This window comes from Diabrotica virgifera, chromosome 2, assembly GCF_917563875.1.
Source record: "Diabrotica virgifera virgifera chromosome 2, PGI_DIABVI_V3a".
NCBI lineage: Eukaryota > Metazoa > Arthropoda > Insecta > Coleoptera > Chrysomelidae > Diabrotica > Diabrotica virgifera.
This window is the reverse complement of record NC_065444.1, coordinates 158,311,920-158,332,285: the sequence shown is the minus strand read 5'-3', so window position 1 is coordinate 158,332,285 and position 20,366 is coordinate 158,311,920. Positions and strand designations below refer to the sequence as shown.

The following is a 20,366-nucleotide window of genomic DNA, read 5'->3' as shown; positions in this document are numbered from 1 at the left end:
CTTTCTGAAAAGGGTAGTGAGTGAATTTTACCTCTAATAGGACGATATGCTAAAACACAAACCAAATGTAACGTAACAAATGAAACAAACCATTCCTCAGCAGTCAGTTGGATACTGACTTCATTTCACTCTTTAACTGCGTCCAGGATGCAGCGCTCCTCCACCATCCACCTTTAAAATCCACCCTCCAAGCGACCATCTAGCATCCTGCAGTGCGGCATCGGCAAGGCCGACATCACTTCCGAAGCACTCTACTCTCTACGTTCATTCTTCCATAGATCGTCAGTAAGGAGGCCCTTCCGTTTTCCCCGTTTAATTTTTTTTGTCCCAGAATTTGGGTTTTCTTTTGTATTGTTTTTGTGTTATGATTTTTATTTTTTTTTTTTTGAGGAGAGTCAGTCTCACCAAATCTAACTCTTTACTAATTCGGTATCAAAACGTATTCACTCTACTTTCTATTTACAATATATTTTACTCTTATCTTTTTCATTGTTGCAGCTGTCTTTCTTCCTCTTATTTCTTCTTGATCACTGCACGGATATAGTTGTGTAGCTATACTTGTCCAATCTGCTTTATTTTCAATCATTCTCTCGATCATGTAACAGTGTCCGGTGTCTGCAGTGTAGGCATTTATCCGTGTCAGCCTTTCCGAACCTATGAGCACCTGCGCAAGGAAATAATCCAGTCGTTTGTGATTACAGTCCACCCTATATTTTAGGTTCAGGAGAAGCTTCTTTAACCACTGTACCACATCATTCGCGTTGTTCCATTCTTCTTTCATCTCTTTATTGACCTTTCCCTTTCCTGTCTTCTCTCGATCATAGTAAGCTCTAGGTACCTTCTCTCATAGAGCTCTTTTCTGTGCTCTACCAACAAATGCAGCGGAATACATCCAGTGATGGCCCACAAGGCTGCTGCAGACACAGTCCTGTAGGTGCATGCCACTTGCAGCAGACTTCTTCTGTCCACTTGTGTCATGAGCCCCCTGTAGGCCTGTATCTCTACCACTACCCCATTCCAGACTGGTGCCATGCATAATAGGCAATAATACTAGGCCTACCATGCAATCATTTTGTATTCAACGCAGCCGCACTATTCGCAGTCTTCCGAGTCACTTCCTGTACGTATTCCCCCCACTTTTTATTCTGGTGCAAAAATACAGAAGAAAAAAAGGGTTGTATACTAAAATGATGAATGAGTAGTAGTCGTACCTTATTGGACTCTATGGCCATTTGAGACAATTATTGTTCTTCCAAAACGAAACATAGCTAGGTTTTCAGAAGGAGATAGTAAGCAGGAAGAGGCACTTGCACTAACGTTACAGTCTATAGTTGTTAAGTACTACAATTTATTTAAATGTAAGTTCCTGTATTCTATGGGTTGGCACTGAGCACTTACAGGTGAAGATTTCGAAAAGTGCAATCCACATTGGACATTCCATGGACTATATGATCCTCCTTTACTGCTCTCCGCCACTGATAAAAAGTTTATGGTTGGATATGAGATGCTGGCTCAAGCCCAAAGAGATTTGACACCTGAAAAGGCAGCAGCTCTGTTAAGAGAACAATCAACGACCAGATTTGCCTGAATATTATAATATTGAATAAAATAAAATAGTTTCCCTAACTTCGTATGGTCCTCTAAATACTACAATTAGGTAACTCGAAATTTTGTGATTTTGACTTATCTACCGCTACCGATAGAAATTTTCACGTTCGTTTTAAAACTACAACTATACTAAAATCATAATAAAGATGCACTAAAAATAAACAAACCAAGACACATTGAATGTTACGAGGAGCACTCCCGAATCACAATTTACAATGTACATAAACTTTGTAAATCATGATTTGGGATTTACAATGTATATACATTGTAAATCATTATTTAGGAGTGCTCCTTGCGTAACATTCAACGTTTCTTGATTTGCTTGTGCATATTTATTGTGATTTTAGTGTAGATAAGTTATATTCCCATTCTATACATGAGAATCTCATTCTCATTTCATAGTAATAGCTATGTTGTATGTTCGAAAAAAAATTGTTACTAAAAGGGGTCACCTTGAAATATCTAAAAGTGCAGTTGACAAAGCCAAAAATCTCTGCTGCAGGAAGTGTTTAATTTGACACACCTAATTGTGCGCCCGGGTAACTTGTGTTCTGGGTTGTCTTGTGGGAACATCCATAAACTACGTCGTAGGAAAAGGGGAGGGGGGCTTTTGCCTACTACGACAGTGTACGGCAAGGGGGAAGGGCCATGAGTGCATATCCGACGTCGTTTGCTATATTTAAATTTATCGCTATTGTTTAGAATAGAAATATGCTTTATTGTCATGAAAAATTGTACAATTTTATTGACAAAGCTTATAAAAAGTCAAGAAAATTAAAGAAAAAGTAAAGAAAATAAAAGGCACAAATTTGTGCTTCCAATTGTTCGGAAACGAATTTAACTTGGATTGACCATTTCTTGTTGTATTTTTACAATACATAAGACAGCATTTGCTAATAGTAGGCAACCAATTCGGCCGTGTACTGCTGGTAAGCAACATTTATTTTTGTAAATTATTATTTTAATCTCGAATAGTTGATAATTATATATTTTTTTTCTAATTAAAATAAGAAAGGTCGTATAAAAATAATAGTATTATATTCGCATGGTATGGCTATTACACACTCTGATGAATTACGACACTTGCCTTCGGCTCTTGTCGTTAAACGTGTTTCTATTAATATGTAAATATTGATGTGATAATAAGTGTTCAGTTGAGCTGCATCCAAACTGTCCTCTGAGATTTTTCAGCCAGGACATTTTTCTCCTACCTATGCTGCGCCTTCATCGAATCTTTCCTTGCATAATTAATTTTAGGAGTTTATATCTTAGGGCAGTCAATGCAGGCATTTGGCTCCGAATTCCATCCTACTAAATCGATATACTTGATATTTTCACAATATGTATGTAGGGAATAGTTCAATAAACAAAGTTTACGCTATGTACTATGGCACTTTTATCTTCGGGGCAGTTTCCACCCCTTCAAGGAGGTGGAAATTTTTTTGGTCAAAATAACCACGGAAGTAGCTATAGAACCCAATTCTAAGCAAAAACTGTTGTATAATTTTTTTTAAGTAAATACTTTTTCAGTTATTCGTGGTTAAAAATCGGTCGTTTTCATTGAAAAAGACACCTTTTCCGGACGGTTTTTTGCGAATACCTAAAAACCTTTCCATCTAACTAAAAAAACTATATATATCATCTTTGTAGCTTATAAAAAAACTAAGAGACTCGTTCCTTCAAAGATCTTCTACTTGTAGTACAAAAAGAGATATGGTAGGTGAAAAGAGTTTGTTTTTTTGGTAGGCTTTTTTAGAAAAAAAATTTTGGTTTACTTTTCATTAGTGTATCTCTTATCGTTTTTAAGTTACATGGAGAAAAAAGAAGATTTTTAAGAAAATTTAAAAATGCCCTCTATAATATAATCTTATTTTTTTTCAAAAGCCATTCATTTTAAACCAGTTCAACCTTTTGAATATAGAAATAACATTATAATAAAAGGTATTGTAGAAGGAAAACGATGCATTTAAATTCTGGTGGATGGAGGGTTAAATATACTTTTTATTTTTTCTTAAAATACATTAGTCATCAATTTTTTTGCAGCATACCTCGATTAGTTTGAATGTAATCTACATTTAATATTGCTAATTTTAAAGGTTTTTCCAGGACTACAAAAGGAATTGGTAGTAATATACACCTAAAATCGACCGTTTTTCTGTTATTTTAAGTTGAATATTACACCTATTTGAGCATGCACCAAAAAAACAAACTTTTTTCACCTACCATATCTCTTTTTGTATTATAACTAAAAGATTTATGAAGGAACGAATCACTTTGTTTATTTATAAGCTACAAAAATGTTTTATATAGTTTTTTAAGTTAGGTGCATAGTTTTTAAGGTATTCGCAAAAAACCGTTCGAAAAGATATTATGTTTCAACGAAAATGGCCAATTTTCAACCACGAATAACTCAAAAACTATTGTTCTATGTGATTAAATAATAAGATATAGCGTAATTTTAACCTACCACCCCCAACCCCTTCCCCCACCATAAAAACTTCATTTTTCATTTTTTAAGTGGGATGAAATCAATTTTGAAATTTCCAAAAATTCTTAGGCATAGTTGAGGCTTTTACAAAACATGTCTACTTTAGAGATCCGTAGGTTGAGTGTACATAACCTCAACCAATTTTTAAAATTTTTGTTTTGAAAAGAAGTCTATAACTTTTTTTAGAGGTAGATGGAGGTCTAATTTTTTTTCTATTTTGTGTATTTTATCAAACACTATGTTTTTAATTTTTTTCAGATTTTTCCGTAAGGTTCGTCATCTTTAAAAACCCAAAAAACTGTTTTTATATGGGGTTTTTGGGCGGTTGAACATGTTTCTCCCATTTTTAAATGTTTTAAACGACCCAGTGACTTCAACTTACATATGACCTATAAAAAACATTGATTTGATCTATTCTGAAAGCTATACACTAGGGAAAATCCTCCAAAACTCCCCAAAAACAGTTTTTTGGATTTTTGAAGGTGGCGAACCTTACGGTAAAATCTGAAAAAAAAATACAAACATAGTGTCTGATAAAATACACAAAACATAAAATAAATTAGACCTAGAGCTACCTAAAAAAAAGATTTTAAATTTTTTGAGGTTATGTACACTCAACCTATCATATATCTATGCAACCTATGGATCTATAAAAAAATTGGTCATGTTTTGTAAAAGCCTCAACTATGCCTATGAATTTTTTGAAGTTTTAAAATGGATTTCATTCCGCCTAAAAAAATAAAAACGAAAAATGAAGTTTCTTATGGGCGGGATGAAGGGGAAGGGGGTTGTGGGTTAAAATTACGCTATATCTTATTATTTAATCGCATAGAGCTTAAAAAAATAGGAAAATTTAATTCTGGGAGTAAGGGGTACTCAGGGTACTTTAATTTATTTATCCCGTCCATAAGTGGAAAGTTTGATGCGCCACTGTCGACGCATGTGTTGCTAAAAAGTGACGGCACAGTATTCATACGTTTTCTTTTAGGTTCTACTATTTAAGCTATAGGGTCTTATCGTGCCTAAAATGATTAGCAAATTTCACCTAAAGCGGCTCTTAGTCTAGTTAGTCCAGAAAGCCACTGCGCATCCGCTAGGAAAAATATTCCGATTCGGATTTTTTGCACAATCTTACTCAAAAAGGACCCCTTTTAACAGATTTGCATGTTGCCAGGACCAAAAGTGAGTCAAAAATTTTTTTTTTGTTTTTTTCCTAAAATTATTTTTTTTGCATGGAACAAAGTTTTTTTAGGTTTTTTTGGATCATTCCAAACAGAAAAGGCCTTTAGTGACATTTCTCTAAAGTTGATAGTTTTTGACATATTAGCGATTAAAAATTGCAAAATTGCGAAATTGGCATTTTTCAACCTTCAAAAACTATGTGAAAAACTGAAAATTGGAATGTTGCCAAGGTAGGTAGATATTCTTTCATCAATTGATGAAATCCCGAAGAGTTTATTGCAATACAGTATTCAAAACTCCTTTGTTTTTTAATTGCTAATCAAGCGTGCGCGACACCATTTTCCACCGACCCAGGGCCGTCTTAACCACCCACGGCGCCGGGGTGCAAGACTCATCTTCGCGCCCCCTTTTGTCGGAAGATTATATAGTATTAAAACTAATTACTTTTTTTTTCTTTATTTTTATATATTAAAAAACATGGTTTCAGTATTCAAAAAAGATCAATCGTATAGGTAACACTATACCATACTTTTTAAAGTACATAATATCAAAGTCAACTTTTCTAGCTTTTATGTTGCCAAAAGTTATTATTGCTTCGGTGATATCTATTTTTACTTGCTTTTCTATACCTATTAAAGCCAGGTTTGTTAATCTGTCTTGGTCCATTGTGGAGCGCAGATTTTTTCATTAATTTTTGTCTAAAAAAAACCTTTCTCCTTCAGCTATTGTTACTGGAAGTGTTAAATATATCCTTAGACATGTAGAAAGATTTGGTTGGGAAAACGGAGAGTAAATTATTAGAATATAATATAACTGAAAATATCGAGTGGCGTTGTGTCTGTATTTATAAAAAATATTGGTAACAATTCTAACTCATGGAATAGATCTTCACCATCTATATCAGATATATTTCCATGCGCTAGTTTTTTTTGTAAATTTAAACATTGTCTTTTTTTTAAGTTTTCTTCGGAATTTCTCCAACTCGATATACTTTCCAAGAAAGAAAAAATATAATTATGTTCCCTCACTTAATTTTGCAATGGCAATGTCCAATTAATAATAATAAAAGTTAACTTTAAAATTTTGTTTTTGGTCTAAAAGAGGTTCATCTGCAGCCTCGTAATTGAAATGTCTTTTTCGTGATGTAGTTCTTTAGCAATTAATACCGAGTCAATTAATATCTGCTCAAACGCAGTGTCAGTGCCGTTGTTGGTTAAATCTTTACTAACTTGATCAAGCATCTTAACAGCTTCTGAAATAATAATATCGCTCGTATGCAAAGTTTTGCTGACAATATTAACCTTTTCTAAAATATTGTACCATGTCACGACAGAGCAGATAAACTTAAAATTTTTTAATTTTGTCATCAATGAGCTTGCAATGTTTCTTGTGTCATTGTTGTACTTGTTGTCAAAGATTGAGTATAATGCATCGTAAATGTTCCCCATATTAAAATGAAGTATTTTTAATGAGTCTATTCTACTCTCCCATCGTGGACGGCCGTATCTCAGCGGTATGATACCTGGCTTCATAAGCCAGAGCGCACGGGTTCGCGCCCCGGTAACAACAATCCATTTTCATTTATAAAAATGATACGAGCCGTTGACCGTGCCTCAAAGAGTACGTTAAGCCGTCGGTCCCCCTGGGCTAGTGTACATCGACACTAGTTACTTGAAACAGAGAAAGATATAAATGGTGCCGGAACAATCCGAAAGGTTCTTCCCGACAAAAATGTCATACGATATTGGATATTATTATTATTACTCTCCCATCGCGTATTTGAAAGCGGTTTTAATGTAATGGTGGGTACATATTTATTATCTGCTCATTCATTATGGCATTCCACCGTAATGTTGATGCGAATAAAAACATAAATTTCTTTCACAATTAAAATTTTTTATTTCCATTGAGCAATTAGCGGCATCATTTAGCACCAAATTAAGGCTGTGAACGCCTAAGCAACATAAAACGCACGAGAATTCATGTCTAAAAATTCTTTTTTTTTTTTGAAAGCCAATATTTTTCTTCTCATATTTGCTCCATTATCATACCCTTGGCCTCGTAAATCATCTAAATAAATATTCATTAATTTCAAAAATTCTAACAAATAATTTGCTAATCCTTGTCCGGTAGTATCAGTAACCTCGGCAAGCTTTGTTGACGAATTGAGATAAACGAACCTAACAACAATAGTAAGTTGTTCTTTGTGTGAAATATCAGGTGTGCAATCTAAAATTATAGAATAATATTTAGATTGTTTTAAAAAATCAACAATAATTGTGCATTTAATTTTTTCACCAATTACACTTATCAATTCATTTTGAATATTATGTCCAAGATAATGAGGCATACGATGCTGAACACTTTGAATTCCTGCAATATGTTCTGATCGCGTATTATCAAAATTGGAAATATATTCTATTAATTTTAAAAAGTTGCTGTTATCCGATTCGTACAACCTATGACTAGTTCCTCTTAATGGTAAATTTTGTCATGCTAAAAATGTTATTATTTCGACAATTCTTTCTAAAACCGCTTCCACCTTTTTCTTTCACGTTCAACTGCTGCTTGACTGACAGAGTCTACGGTATGAATGACTTTCTAGTAAGTATTTTCTTAGATCTACATATTTTTTTATAGAAATTAAGTGACTACAACTTTTTTCCTGTCTTTCTAAAAACGTAATGAACGGAACGTCTTTCTTGTCGCAAGCAAACGTAATGAAGAAAGTTAGGTTTTTGAAAATCAGCATTTATATTTTCCTATCATAAAAGATTATACCGCCACCTTTAAAAAATACCTACTATATGCGTTGCAGCGTCGCGTCGCTTTTATACACATACATAATCATCATACATAGCTCCCCAAAATACTTTTGTCAGCAGAATCGGATACACTGATATAATTTTTACAAGATGGTGATTCATTGTCACTCGACATTCAATATTGGTCAAAATAGTGACGCGTCACCTTTTTGAAATTATTGTCGGAATAATCTAAATGGGTTTCATATTTCATTTGCATATCGTAGATCGTAGGTGTAGTCAGCATTATTAACCTTTGTAGAAAATACCGAAAGTGCACTTAATATGTTTTTGTTATTTGTACTTTTTTAAGGAGTCTAGCAAGTGTTCGGCTTGCGCCCCTTGGACTTGGCGCCCGGGTGCCTCGCACCCCTTGCACCCCCGGGTTAAGACGGCCCTGACCGACCGACAGTATAGTGCAAATGAAAGGAATAAATTCGTTATTTCGTAAACCGGTGACTTTAAGGAAAAATCCCAAAACAGGTCGATTTTTATTTTTAAGTTATTATATTGTGGCATATATGGAATACTAGTGACGTCATCCATCTGGGCTTGATGACGTAATCGATGATTTTTTTAAATGAGAATAGTGCTACCTCATTTGAAAGGTTCTGCAATTCTCTATTTAGTGATATAAACATTTATATAATTATTTTTACAGGGTGTCCTTCTACTTCTTTTTTGTCAAATAATTTAATTTAATAAAAAATTTTTGGACACTCTGTATAAATAATTATGTAAATGTTTACATTACTGAATAGAGAATTGAAGAACCTTTCAAGTGAGCTACCACACGACCCCTATTCTCATTTAAAAAAATCATCGATTACGTCATCACGCCCAGACCGATGACGTCACTAGTATACCATATATGCCACAATATCATAACTTACAAATATAAATCGACCTGTTTCGGGTTTTTTCCTTAAAGTCGCCGGTTTACGAAATGACGAATTTATTCCTTTCATTTGCACCATACTGTATATTTTATGTACACATGCAACGGTGGAAAATAGTGTCGCGCACGCGTGATTAGAAATTAAAAAACAAAGGAGTTTTAAATACTGTATTGCAAAAAACTTTTCGGGATTTTATCAATCGATGTTTAAAGAATATCTACTTACCTTGGCAACATTCAAATTTTAAGTTTTTCACGTAGTTTTTGAAGGTTAAAAATGGCCGATTTCGCAATTTTTCAGTTTTTAATCGCTTATGTGTCAAAAACTATTAACTTTAAAGAAAAGTCACTAAAGACCTTTTCTGTTTGGAATGATCGCAAAAACCTAATAAAACTTTGTCCCATGCAAAAAAAATAATTTTAGGAAAAAACAAAAAAAAAACGTTTAAAAAATTTTTGACCCACTTTTGGTCCTGGCAACATGCAAATTTGTTAAAAGGGGTCCTTTTTGAGTAAGATTGTGCAAAAAATCCGAATCGGAATATTTTTCCTAGCGAATTCGCAGTGGCTTTCTGGACTAAATAGTAAGATGAGGGAATTTTATAATTTATAATTATTCATCTGCTCAGCGCGGTAAAATTTCCAGCGAGAATGGTTCCCTTCGTACTTTAAATAGACTAACTATATAAATTAAAAATGAATAAACATTGTATTTAATTTCACTGTATTTTAGTGTTTTGTTATTCAATGTGTCAATTTAAAATGGCCTCCCTCAATTGACCCTCCTCTTGATCTTTCGTTGCAACGTGTTATTATTTTATATTTTGATGGTTTGACCAAAATGTATTATTTTTAGTTCCCAGTTTTTCATTCCATGAGAACTTTTCTAATCGAGTCAATACTTTTCATTATTTCTTTTTAGATTATATTTACATTTATAACCTTAGTACTGTAAGTTAGCATTGTGTTCTAATTGTATAGTATCTAGGTATGTATGCTTAATATTTCGTTTAGTTTAGAAACGTGTATATGTATATCATACAAGAATAAAAAACCGCTAAACGCCTTAAAAATGAGTGGCGCATACAATATTCCAGCAACAAAACATCTGATATGAATATTACGTGGCGCGAAAATGTATTTTCATTTTGATGTAAAAAAAATTATAGTTTTATTTTAAAAGATTTTTCCATAATATTTGGTAAATTTGAAGTAAACGCGCCACAAACGAATAACTTTGATATAGTTTGAATTTTGAAACTCTTTTGTGGCGCGTTTACTTCAAATTTAGCAAATATTATGGAAAAATCTTTTAAAATAAAACTAGAATTTTGTTTAACATCAAAATGAAAATACATTTTCGAACGACGTAATATTCATATCAGATCTTTTGTAGCTGGAATATTGTATGCGCCACTCATTTTTAAGGCGTTTAGCGGTTTTTTAATCCTGTATCAGGAGTTTTTCAAAGTTACTTATAAATTAAATGTATGAAAAAAAATGAATAACCATTTTCAATTTCGTTGCAAAACGAAAATAAAGCCGAATCATATTCTAGTCCAATCAGAGAGTGCAGCAAGCACCTCTACCGGTTTCGAAACTTATTAGTCTCTCATCAGGAGGCACATATGCTGCTCTCTCTGATCCAACCAAAACAAACCCCAGCGTGCAGTCCCGGATTGCAACGAACGAAATGGCATAGATGCCCTAGCGGCAACTGTTAGCAAAAAGACTAAGTTTTCACTCTAATGGCATATAAAACAACATAATGCTATTCTACACCCCACCAGAATGAAAAAAATGGGAACCTTCTCTGGTTACACCGCCGAGGCTTCTACAATTTGCAAGCCATACGGATGCTGAGACTAAGGAAGATGAGGGAATTCTACAGTTTACAATTCACGCCCCATCTGCTCAGCGCGGTAAAGTTCCAACGAGAATGGTTGCCTTTGTACTCTAATCAGAGTAAATGTAAATCAAAAATGAATAACCATTTTAAATTTCGTTGCAAAACGAAAATACAGCCGAACCATATTCTAGTCCAATCAGAGAGTGCAGCAAGCACCTCTACCGGTTTCGAAACTTATTACTCTCTCATCAGGAAGCACATATGCTGCTCTCTCTGATCCAACCAAAACAAACCCCAGCGTGCAGTCCCGGATTGCAACGAACGAAATGGCATAGATGCCCTAGCGGCAACTGCCAGCCAAAAGACTAATTTTAAATGGGAAATAGCTTCAGAACAACATCAAAAACTAAGATTTCACTCTAATGGCATATAAAACAACATAATGCTATTCTACACCCCACCAGAATGAAAACAATGGGAACCTTCTCTGGTTACACCTCCGAGGCTTCTACAATTTGCAAGCCATACGGATGCTGAGACTAAGGAAGATGAGGGAATTCTATAATTTACAATTCACGTCCCATCTGCTCAGCGCGGTAAAGTTCCAACGAGAATGGTTCCCTTTGTACTCTAATCACAGTAAATGTAAATCAAAAATGAATAACAATTTTCAATTTCGTTGCAAAACGAAAATACAGCCGAATCATATTCTAGTCCAATCAGAGAGTGCAGCAAGCACCTCTACCGGTTTTGAAACTTATTAGTGTCTCATCAGGAGGCACATATGCTGCTCTCTCTGATCCAACCAAAACAAACCCCAGCGTGCAGCCCCGGATTGCAACGAACGAAGGCAACTGCTAGCAAAAATACTAAGTTTTCACTCTAATGGCATATAAAACAACATAATGCTATTCTTCACCCCACCAGAATGAAAACTTAATCTTTTTGCTAGCAGTTGCCGCTAGGCCATCTATGCCATTTCGTTCATTGCAATCCGGGACTGCACGCTGGGGTTTGTTTTGGTTGGATCAGAGAGAGCAGCATATGTGCCTCCTTATGAGAGACTAATAAGTTTCGAAACCGGTAGAGGTGCTTGCTGCACTCTCTGATTGGACTAGAATATGGATCGGCTGTATTTTCGTTTTGCAACGAAATTGAAAATGGTTATTCATTTTTGATTTATATTTACCCTGATTAGAGTACAAAGGGAACTATTCTCGTTGGAACTTTACCGCGCTGAGCAGATGGGATGTGAATTGTAAATTGTAGAATTCCCTCATCTTCCTTAGTCTCAGCATCCGTATGGCTTGCAAATTGTAGAAGCCTCGGAGGTGTAACCAGAGAAGGTTCCCATTGTTTTCATTCTGGTGGGGTGTAGAATAGCATTATGTTGTTTTATATGCCATTAGAGTGAAAATTTAGTCTTTTTATTAGCAGTTGCCGCTAGGGCATCTATGCCATTTCGTTCGTTGCAATCCGGGACTGCACGCTGGGCTTTGTTTTGGTTGGATCAGAGAGAGCAGCATATGTGCCTCCTGATGAGAGACTAATAAGTTTCGAAACCGGTAAAGTTGCTTGCTGCACTCTCTGATTGGACTTGAATATGGTTCGGCTGTATTTTTGTTTTGCAACTAAATTTAAAATGGTTATTCATTTTTGATTTACATTTACTCTGATTAGAGTACCAAGGGATCCATTCTCGTTGGAACTTTACCGCGCTGAGCAGATGGGACGTGAATTGTAAATTGTAGAATTCCCTCATCTTCCTTAGTCTCAGCATCCGTATGGCTTGCAAACTGTAGAAGCCTCGTAGGTGTAACCAGAGAAGCTTCCCATTGTTTTGTTTCTGGTGGGGTGTAGAATAGCATTATGTTGTTTTATATGCCATTAGAGTGAAAACTTAGTCTAAATGTATGAAGTTGAATGCAATGTTCCTCTATTACTCGTTAAGCTTTATAAATGGTCACCTTTGTTGCATTATCTCCCAAATGATCTAGTGTCCATCGAATGTACATTATTTTTTCTATTCGAAATAGATTGAAAAAAAATATTGAGATCGGTACATGAAGTCGGATTGCCCGTTGCCAGATCAAATTTAGCGTCGTAATCATTACAACTACATAAACCATTTCGGGAATAATCGTTAATTGGATTATATTTGTGTAGATTAATAACTTTATTACCAGTTTATTGGTATTTACCAGTAGTATCTGATGGATCTAAGTTCAAGTATGATAACTGAAGTTATTACAGGAATTATTGAGCTTGAGAAACCGTTTTTCCCGTAGGAAATAGATTTGATCATACTTATGAAGCCTATAACTTAAAAATTACAATTTTCCCGGATATGACGTACACACCGTTAGATTCGTCTAGAGTCCTTCTACAAACGCTCAGTTATTGGCGCAATTCGTAGGCTGAAATTTTGAGTAATTGTCGAAAAACCAAAATTTTCAAAGTATAGTTTTTCAGTTTTTCGGCTATACTGAGCCGTGTGTATGTCTGATCCTGACGGATCCTGACGGATGATTTGAGAGCTTAACTCAACACTATTGATTTGGTGTATTTGCGGTTCTCCTGTCTCTTCTTGATCCGAAGATATATACCCCCAAAAAATATGCCGTTTTGCACCTACCAAGTCCTCTAGCTGGCTTATGGGTGGTCAAAAGTTACAAACTACACCGGTTCTGAATCGGCCCAGACTCCCTTTTCAAACACAGAAAAAAAAATTCAAATCGGTTTAACTTTTAAACACACATACATACATTCCACAAACATTTTCTCTTTTTTAAATAAAAATTGAGTCATATTTCTGAGCTCGGTAACTTTTGAATGGTATAACCGATTTTCAAAATTAGACATGTGTTGGAAAGGTAATGATCAGTAATATTAGAAGCCACAAAGGTCGGACTTAAATTTTTGAAGTTTTTGGGAGTTTTGGGGACGAGAACGAAAAACAGACCCTAAATAGAAAGGGCCGTAAAATCCACACCCTTGGACCAAAATGGATGGTTGACATATGAGTGGGTGAGTCTTTTCCTGAACTTTATGATGGGACTTGGCCTATCTTTCAAATCAGTCAGATTTAGAAATTCGAAAATTTCGTGTATATAATAATATAGTGTCGCGTGTAGGGGTGTTGGTGTGCGCCACTGGCGAGAACTGCCGTTCTCTGGTAAATATACACACATAAATAAAATATTATAAAAATACATCATATTTATCTGAAAACATCCAATGTAAAATATTAGCGGCGTTTTGATAATGGAACGTATATTCTCGATAAATCGGATGCGGCAAATTGCTAAGGGGCGTGTTTTCTCGTCATATAAAAGGAAAAATAAGAGAAAACCATTACCAATTCTAACTCGGAATACTAAAAGACTTTTGAACTATAATTTACACATTTTAATAATATTAAGCTAATTTGAAGCTCCTTAATATAAGGAGGCAAATTGTCGCATGGCGTGTACTTATGGAAAAAACATGGTGCGTGTAATGACGTGTTAATTTTTATGCATTTCGTTAAATACTTATTTTTCATATCTTGTAAATAAAGGCACTTACTTGTACCATCCTATCCCAACTGCTATAAGCCCCACTGTAGCTGCGGCACTTATTCCTGCAACTATCGCAATTATATAAACCCCAGCCGAGTCTACATCGGCAATTCCTGGTTTGATAGGCACCACTTCGATGCCATCTTTTCTGCTTTCTTGGGTATCCTTGTCACTTCTTAAATTGACCATTAACTTATCCGCTGCTGCAGGAGTAGGAAGTTCATTTAACATTGCTGTCTTTTCAATTTTAATTGTTGTTTCTGCAAATAGATGAAAAAATAGATATTTTCGTCATACTACGCTAGATAATGATACTGTTGGAAACATAATTAAACTGTAAAAATTATAATGAAAACTTACAAATTGGGGCTTTGTTATCATTCCAAATATTGCTCTTATACAACTGATTCGCACTGTTATTTTATTCATGCCTGGTTGCATTGTATTGCATATCAGATTTATCCCAGTAAATGACTTGTTTTGGAGTGTAATGTTCGAGTTGCATGAAAATTTGGTATTAGGTTCCACTTATCCTCCAGTTCAAAGTTGAACTTGTGCCGTTGATTGCTTTAACTTGGGGGGTGAAAACCATCCATACGTTCAATATAAAGGGTGTTTGTTAAACAATGGGCCATAGCTTAACCTTAGATTCCTGAGGTTAAAGTAGGTCGATTTAAGCTAACTTACCTTAGTACGAAAGTTGATAATAACCGAAATACAGGGTGTCAAAATTAAACTTTTATTTTAGTTATTCTTGAATATTTCCTGGCAGGCATGGGATAAAAACACGAAATTTGGTAAGCGGGGGTTTTTTGGGATTATAAATCTAAATTGGCCACAAAAAATGATGTACTACGCAGAGGGCGCCACATACGTCTTTCAGCGCTCATTTAATACGTTCAATTTTTTTCATTCCCCACTCTAAATACTTTTTAAATCAAAACTTTTATTCTCTTAATATTTCTATTTAAAAAAGGTATACTAAATTCATCTCGCTAAACTCAACTGTTTTCGAGATAGACGCATTTTAAATCTGCGGTACAACATATAATTTTTTGCATAATATCATTGTAGTTACACCCGAAAAATCAACTTGAAACCATAATAATTGTGCCAGTTCTTATATGTATGTCATTGCATCGCAAATTCCATTTGAAGAAATTTCCGATACATTTTTTATGGTTTTTGATTTCAAAAGTTTTGATTCAAAAAGTATGTAGAGTGGGAAATAAAAAAAATTGAACCAGTTAAATGAGCGCTGAAGGGCGTATGTGGAGCACTCTGAGTAATATATCATTTTTGGTGGTGGATTTAGATTTCTCATCACAAAAAACCCCGCTTACCAAATTTCGGGGTTTTATCGTATGCCTGCCAGGAAATATTCAAGAATAAGTAAAATAAAAGTTTAACTTTGACACCCTGTATTTCGGTTAATATCAACTTTCGTACAAAGGTAAGTTAGCTTAAATAGACCTATTTTAACCCCAGGAATCTATAAGCAATATAATATAATATACGTAGGTAATCCAGATATTTATTTATACAGCGTTAGTCAAGAGTCCTGTCCCCCCTCGTATATTTTGAACGGTTATACATATAATAGTGAAATTTGGAGGCGAGGCAGGAAATAAACGGACGTAAGCTTCTTAACTAGTCATGACAGGTGACGTAATAGTGACAGATGACGCTACAGAGCCACTGTGACGGATAATTTTAAATGGGACGTTATGGCAAGTGATACCTCGTTTAAAAGGTATTCAAAATACCCATTCAGTCATACTAATTTTTTTTTGGTTTTAGTTGATTTTGATTTTGGTGAATAAATTAAATAAATATAATATTGTAGTTTCGCATTTAATTAATAAAAATTCAAATGTCCGCCTATGGTTTTTTTGTCAAAAGATTTGACATTTTTCAATTCTATAGTAGTTTTTACGTCAACGTCAACATGTTTGACAAGTAATCATATGCGGAATTTTGAATTTTTATTAATTAAATGCGAAACTACAATTTTATTTTGCTGAATAGGTATTTTTAGTACCTTTCAAACGAGGTATCACTTGCCATAAGGTCCCATTTAAAATTATCTGTCACAGTGGCGCTGTAAAGTCATCTGTCATAATTACGTCACCTGTCATGACTAGTTAAGAAGCTTACGGCCGTTTATTTCCTCCCTTTAAATTTCACTATTATAGGTATAACCGTTCAAAAGATACGAGGGGGGTACGGACTTTTGACTAGCACTGTATAAAACAAGCATAATGAATGGTAGGGAAGCCCAAGCGGGAATTTTTGCAGTTACTCGAGCGAGGCAGATTATTACATGGGGAGAAACCATTGTTTACCAAACACCCTGTATGCCCGTAAATGAAGTATTTGACTAATTAAATAACTTTTGTTCTATAGAGTTTTTAACTAAGTTAATATTTTTTGAGTTATTTTCCAGTGAAAATGTTTATTTCTCGACAAAAAATCTTCATTTTTTTTGCAAATAACTCAAAAAGTAAGTAGCTATTTTATCGAAAAAAATATTCTTAGTAAAACTGTAGCTCAAAAAAAAAACAACAAAAAATGGTGGAATAATTAAGTATAAAAACCCTGTAAAACAAAATTGTAGCTCATGAAAAATAAGTTCTTATTCGTCAAATTCCAAATCGAATATTATTTTAACGTGAAATAACTAAAAAATGAAGCAATTGTAGCAAAAATTTAAAAGTTTTTAAAGTGTTAAAAAAATATTTTAATTTTATAAAAGTTTCTAGCATCACAACTAATCGGGTTAGGCTGAAAATAAAGTTGGCCCCATTTTTTGAGGTAAAAAAAATCATGAAAATCTCCCCCTATTTAGCACCCCAAATGAAATTAATCGTTACCGCTTTACCAGTTACTTTATATGTATGTGTATTGTTTATACGAGCTGTAAATTTTACCGGTTCGATGTGCATATTTTTGAAAAAAAAATTGGTTTTATAGTAAAACAAATTTTAATTTTTTGAGTTATTTTCCAGTGAAAATGTTTATTTCTATACAAAAAATCTTCATTTTTTTGCAAATAACTCAAAAAGTAAGTAGCTATTTTATCGAAAAAAATATTCTTAGTAAAACTGTAGCTCATAAACAAAAAACAAAAAAAATGGTGTAATAATTAAGTATATAAACCCAGTAAAAGCAAAATTGTAGCTCATGAAAAATACGTTCTTATTCGTCAAATTCCAAATCGAATATTATTTTAACGTGTAATAACTAAAAAATGAAGCAATTTTAGCAAACATTTAAAATTTTTTAAAGTGTTAAAAAAATATTTTGATTTTATAAAAGTTTCTAGCATCACAACTAATCGGGTTAGGCTGAAAATAAAGTTGGCCCCGTTTTTTGAGGTAAAAAAAATTATGAAATCTGCCCCTATTTAGCACCCCAAATGAAATTAATCGTTACCGCTTTACCAGTTACTTTATATGTATGTGTATTGTTTATATGATCTGTAAATTTTACCGGTTCCATCTGCATATTTTTGAACAAAATTGGTGTTATAGTAAAACAAATTATTTCTAAACATTTTGGAAAAATGCTTTTTTTTCAAAATAACTTAAAAATTATTAGCGATACAAAAAATCCCAAACAATAAAAAATATAGGTTTTGCTCTTATAAACATAATAGTTTTATTTTGTTTTTCTGACAGACCAAAATCGGTTAAGATATGGCAAAAAAATACTGTTTATCAAAAAAAAAGTATACACAATGTGTTTGACTATTTTTTTGGCTTTATGGTTATTTTTAGTTATTTGACTTTTAAACATTATTTAGTTCTAATGCAGTACGAAGTTCGCCGGGTCAGCTAGTAGTAGATATAAAATTAACAATAAATTTTAATTAAAATCACTTACCAGGAACGTATGTGGTAGTTTTCAGTTTCTTATAAAATCGGGAATCGGATGGTAAATAGGCAAATTCTGACGGATCTTCAGCTACTTTCACACCACTAAACCTATTACTAGTAAATTCTTTGTTCTCACTGTCATTTTCATTAACCTTATGGTGCATAGTCTGAGACCGTTCTTCGTTTTTCTCGGAGTCTTCGTCATTTCTTAGTAATCTTTCATTATTTCTATAATTTGCACCAAAAATTAAGTCATCCAGAATTCTTTCTTTCCGATCTTCGAATTTTTCATTGTTAAAATTTAAACCTAAATCATCGTCGAATGGATACATTCTACGATCATCTAGAAGAGGTAAGTTAGGAGGATCTATATCATAGTTTTCATTCTTGGCAAGTTTTTCCAGTAGATATTGCACTCTGGGACTGACCGATTTTGGTTTATAATGTGGATGATTTGGACGGTGTTGGTGAATATGTGATCTTTGCCAATCGATAACTTCCCTGTAGTTTCGTAATTTTTCTGTAACAATGAAAACAATTTCAGTGGTATTATGACACTGTGTCCAGTTCTAAACATAAAAATATTATTCATATTTTCAATAATATTTTACTCTTTCTGAAGGAAAGTGGTAAAAAATAGAGAAGTAAAAAAGATATGGAAAAGGCGAAATTACACGGTTCACTTTTGCCTTTCAATGTTGAATGTTGTCGTTCAATGACGTTAATAGTATATTAAGTATGGAGAACGGTAAGGGTTTTATACCGATCGAAGACAATTGTTTGGAGGAGGAGCGGAGCGACGACTCAAATTATTGTCTGAGATCGGTTACCCTTAACGTTCGACATGCTTATAACGTTTTTTGCACGATTGATATCATTATAAATTATAAAATTAAACATTTTCGTCATATTGACTAGTTTCATTCATTTTATCAAGCTAGATACTTTGGTTGTTAGGTGGTAACTAGGGTGCATAACAACAATGGAGAATTGAGTTTTTATTTAGTTGTCAATAATTTTAAGTACCATTTTGATTATTATAAATTAAAATATGAGCGAAAGTGAATTTGAAGAAATTGAACGGGCTTGGGAAGAAGGGTGTTCCGCAATTATTCCCGAAAAATCCAAAATCCGTTATCAAAATACCTACCAAAGTTTTAAAAAATGGTGCGAAGGCAAGAATTTAAGAATCGGAGAAAAGACTCTATTTGCATATTTCGTTCAAAGACATGAAGTTGAAAGCTCCTGGAAGCCTCTGGGCAGAATATTCAATGATTAAATCCACCGTTTTCCTTTATGATGGCATTGATATTTCCAAGTTTTCAACTTTGATCGCGTATTTGAAGAGAAAAAATGTTGGCTATAGGCCTAAGAAAACGAGCATTTTTACACGGGAGCAATTTGAAAAATTTCTGATGGAAGCACCGGATGAAGAATTTCTAGTTCACAAGGTAATATAAGCTAGTTTAGGTAAAAGAAATACTCTAATGAAGATTTTTTCATAATTTGTAGGTCGCAATGATATTGGGAATATCTGGTGCCTGTAGAAGAGAAGAATTATATAATATTACTCTGAATGACATCCAACAAACCGATGGTTTAATGATTGTAAAAGTACCCAATACAAAAACGAACATCCAGCGTACTTTTACAGTCGTTAATAAACCAGACGATAAAATTCCATATTTAGAAATTCTGCAAAAGTATATAAAACTTCGTCCATTACAAGTAAAATCAAATCATTTGTTCCTAAGATGCACCAAAGGAACATATTGTGCTCAAGTAATAGGGAAAGAGACAATCGGGGCTGGCCTTCTCAAATTGCCAAATTCTTAAATTTGCCTAATCCCGAGAACTATACTGGCCATTGGTTCAGGAGGACATCAGCAACGCTTTTGGCTAATAAAGGTGTTGATGTCCTCGGATTAAAGCGTCATGGAGGTTGGCTTTCATCGACAGTGGCAGAAAGCTATGTAGAAGATTCTCTTCAAAATAAAATAGATTTTGCCAAAAGAATATTGTGCAATACTAGTAATACTACTAATGTATGCGATTCTGCAGGAGTTTCTGTTAGAAGTGAAACCACAGCCCCAACAAGT

General features: G+C 34.0%; 1 protein-coding gene across 1 annotated transcript in view; it reads right to left on the bottom strand.

Annotated features, from left to right (window-relative positions):
* LOC114330641 (probable RNA-directed DNA polymerase from transposon BS) overlaps window positions 1-20,366 on the bottom strand; it is a 212,038-nt gene that overhangs the window by 46,868 nt on the left and 144,804 nt on the right. The window contains exons 3-4 of the mRNA XM_028280042.2: window positions 18,275-18,787; window positions 14,397-14,649 (exon numbers count right to left, since the gene is read on the bottom strand). Coding sequence (XP_028135843.2) covers window positions 14,397-14,649; window positions 18,275-18,787 — 766 coding nt within the window. The remainder of the gene's footprint in view (window positions 1-14,396; window positions 14,650-18,274; window positions 18,788-20,366) is intronic.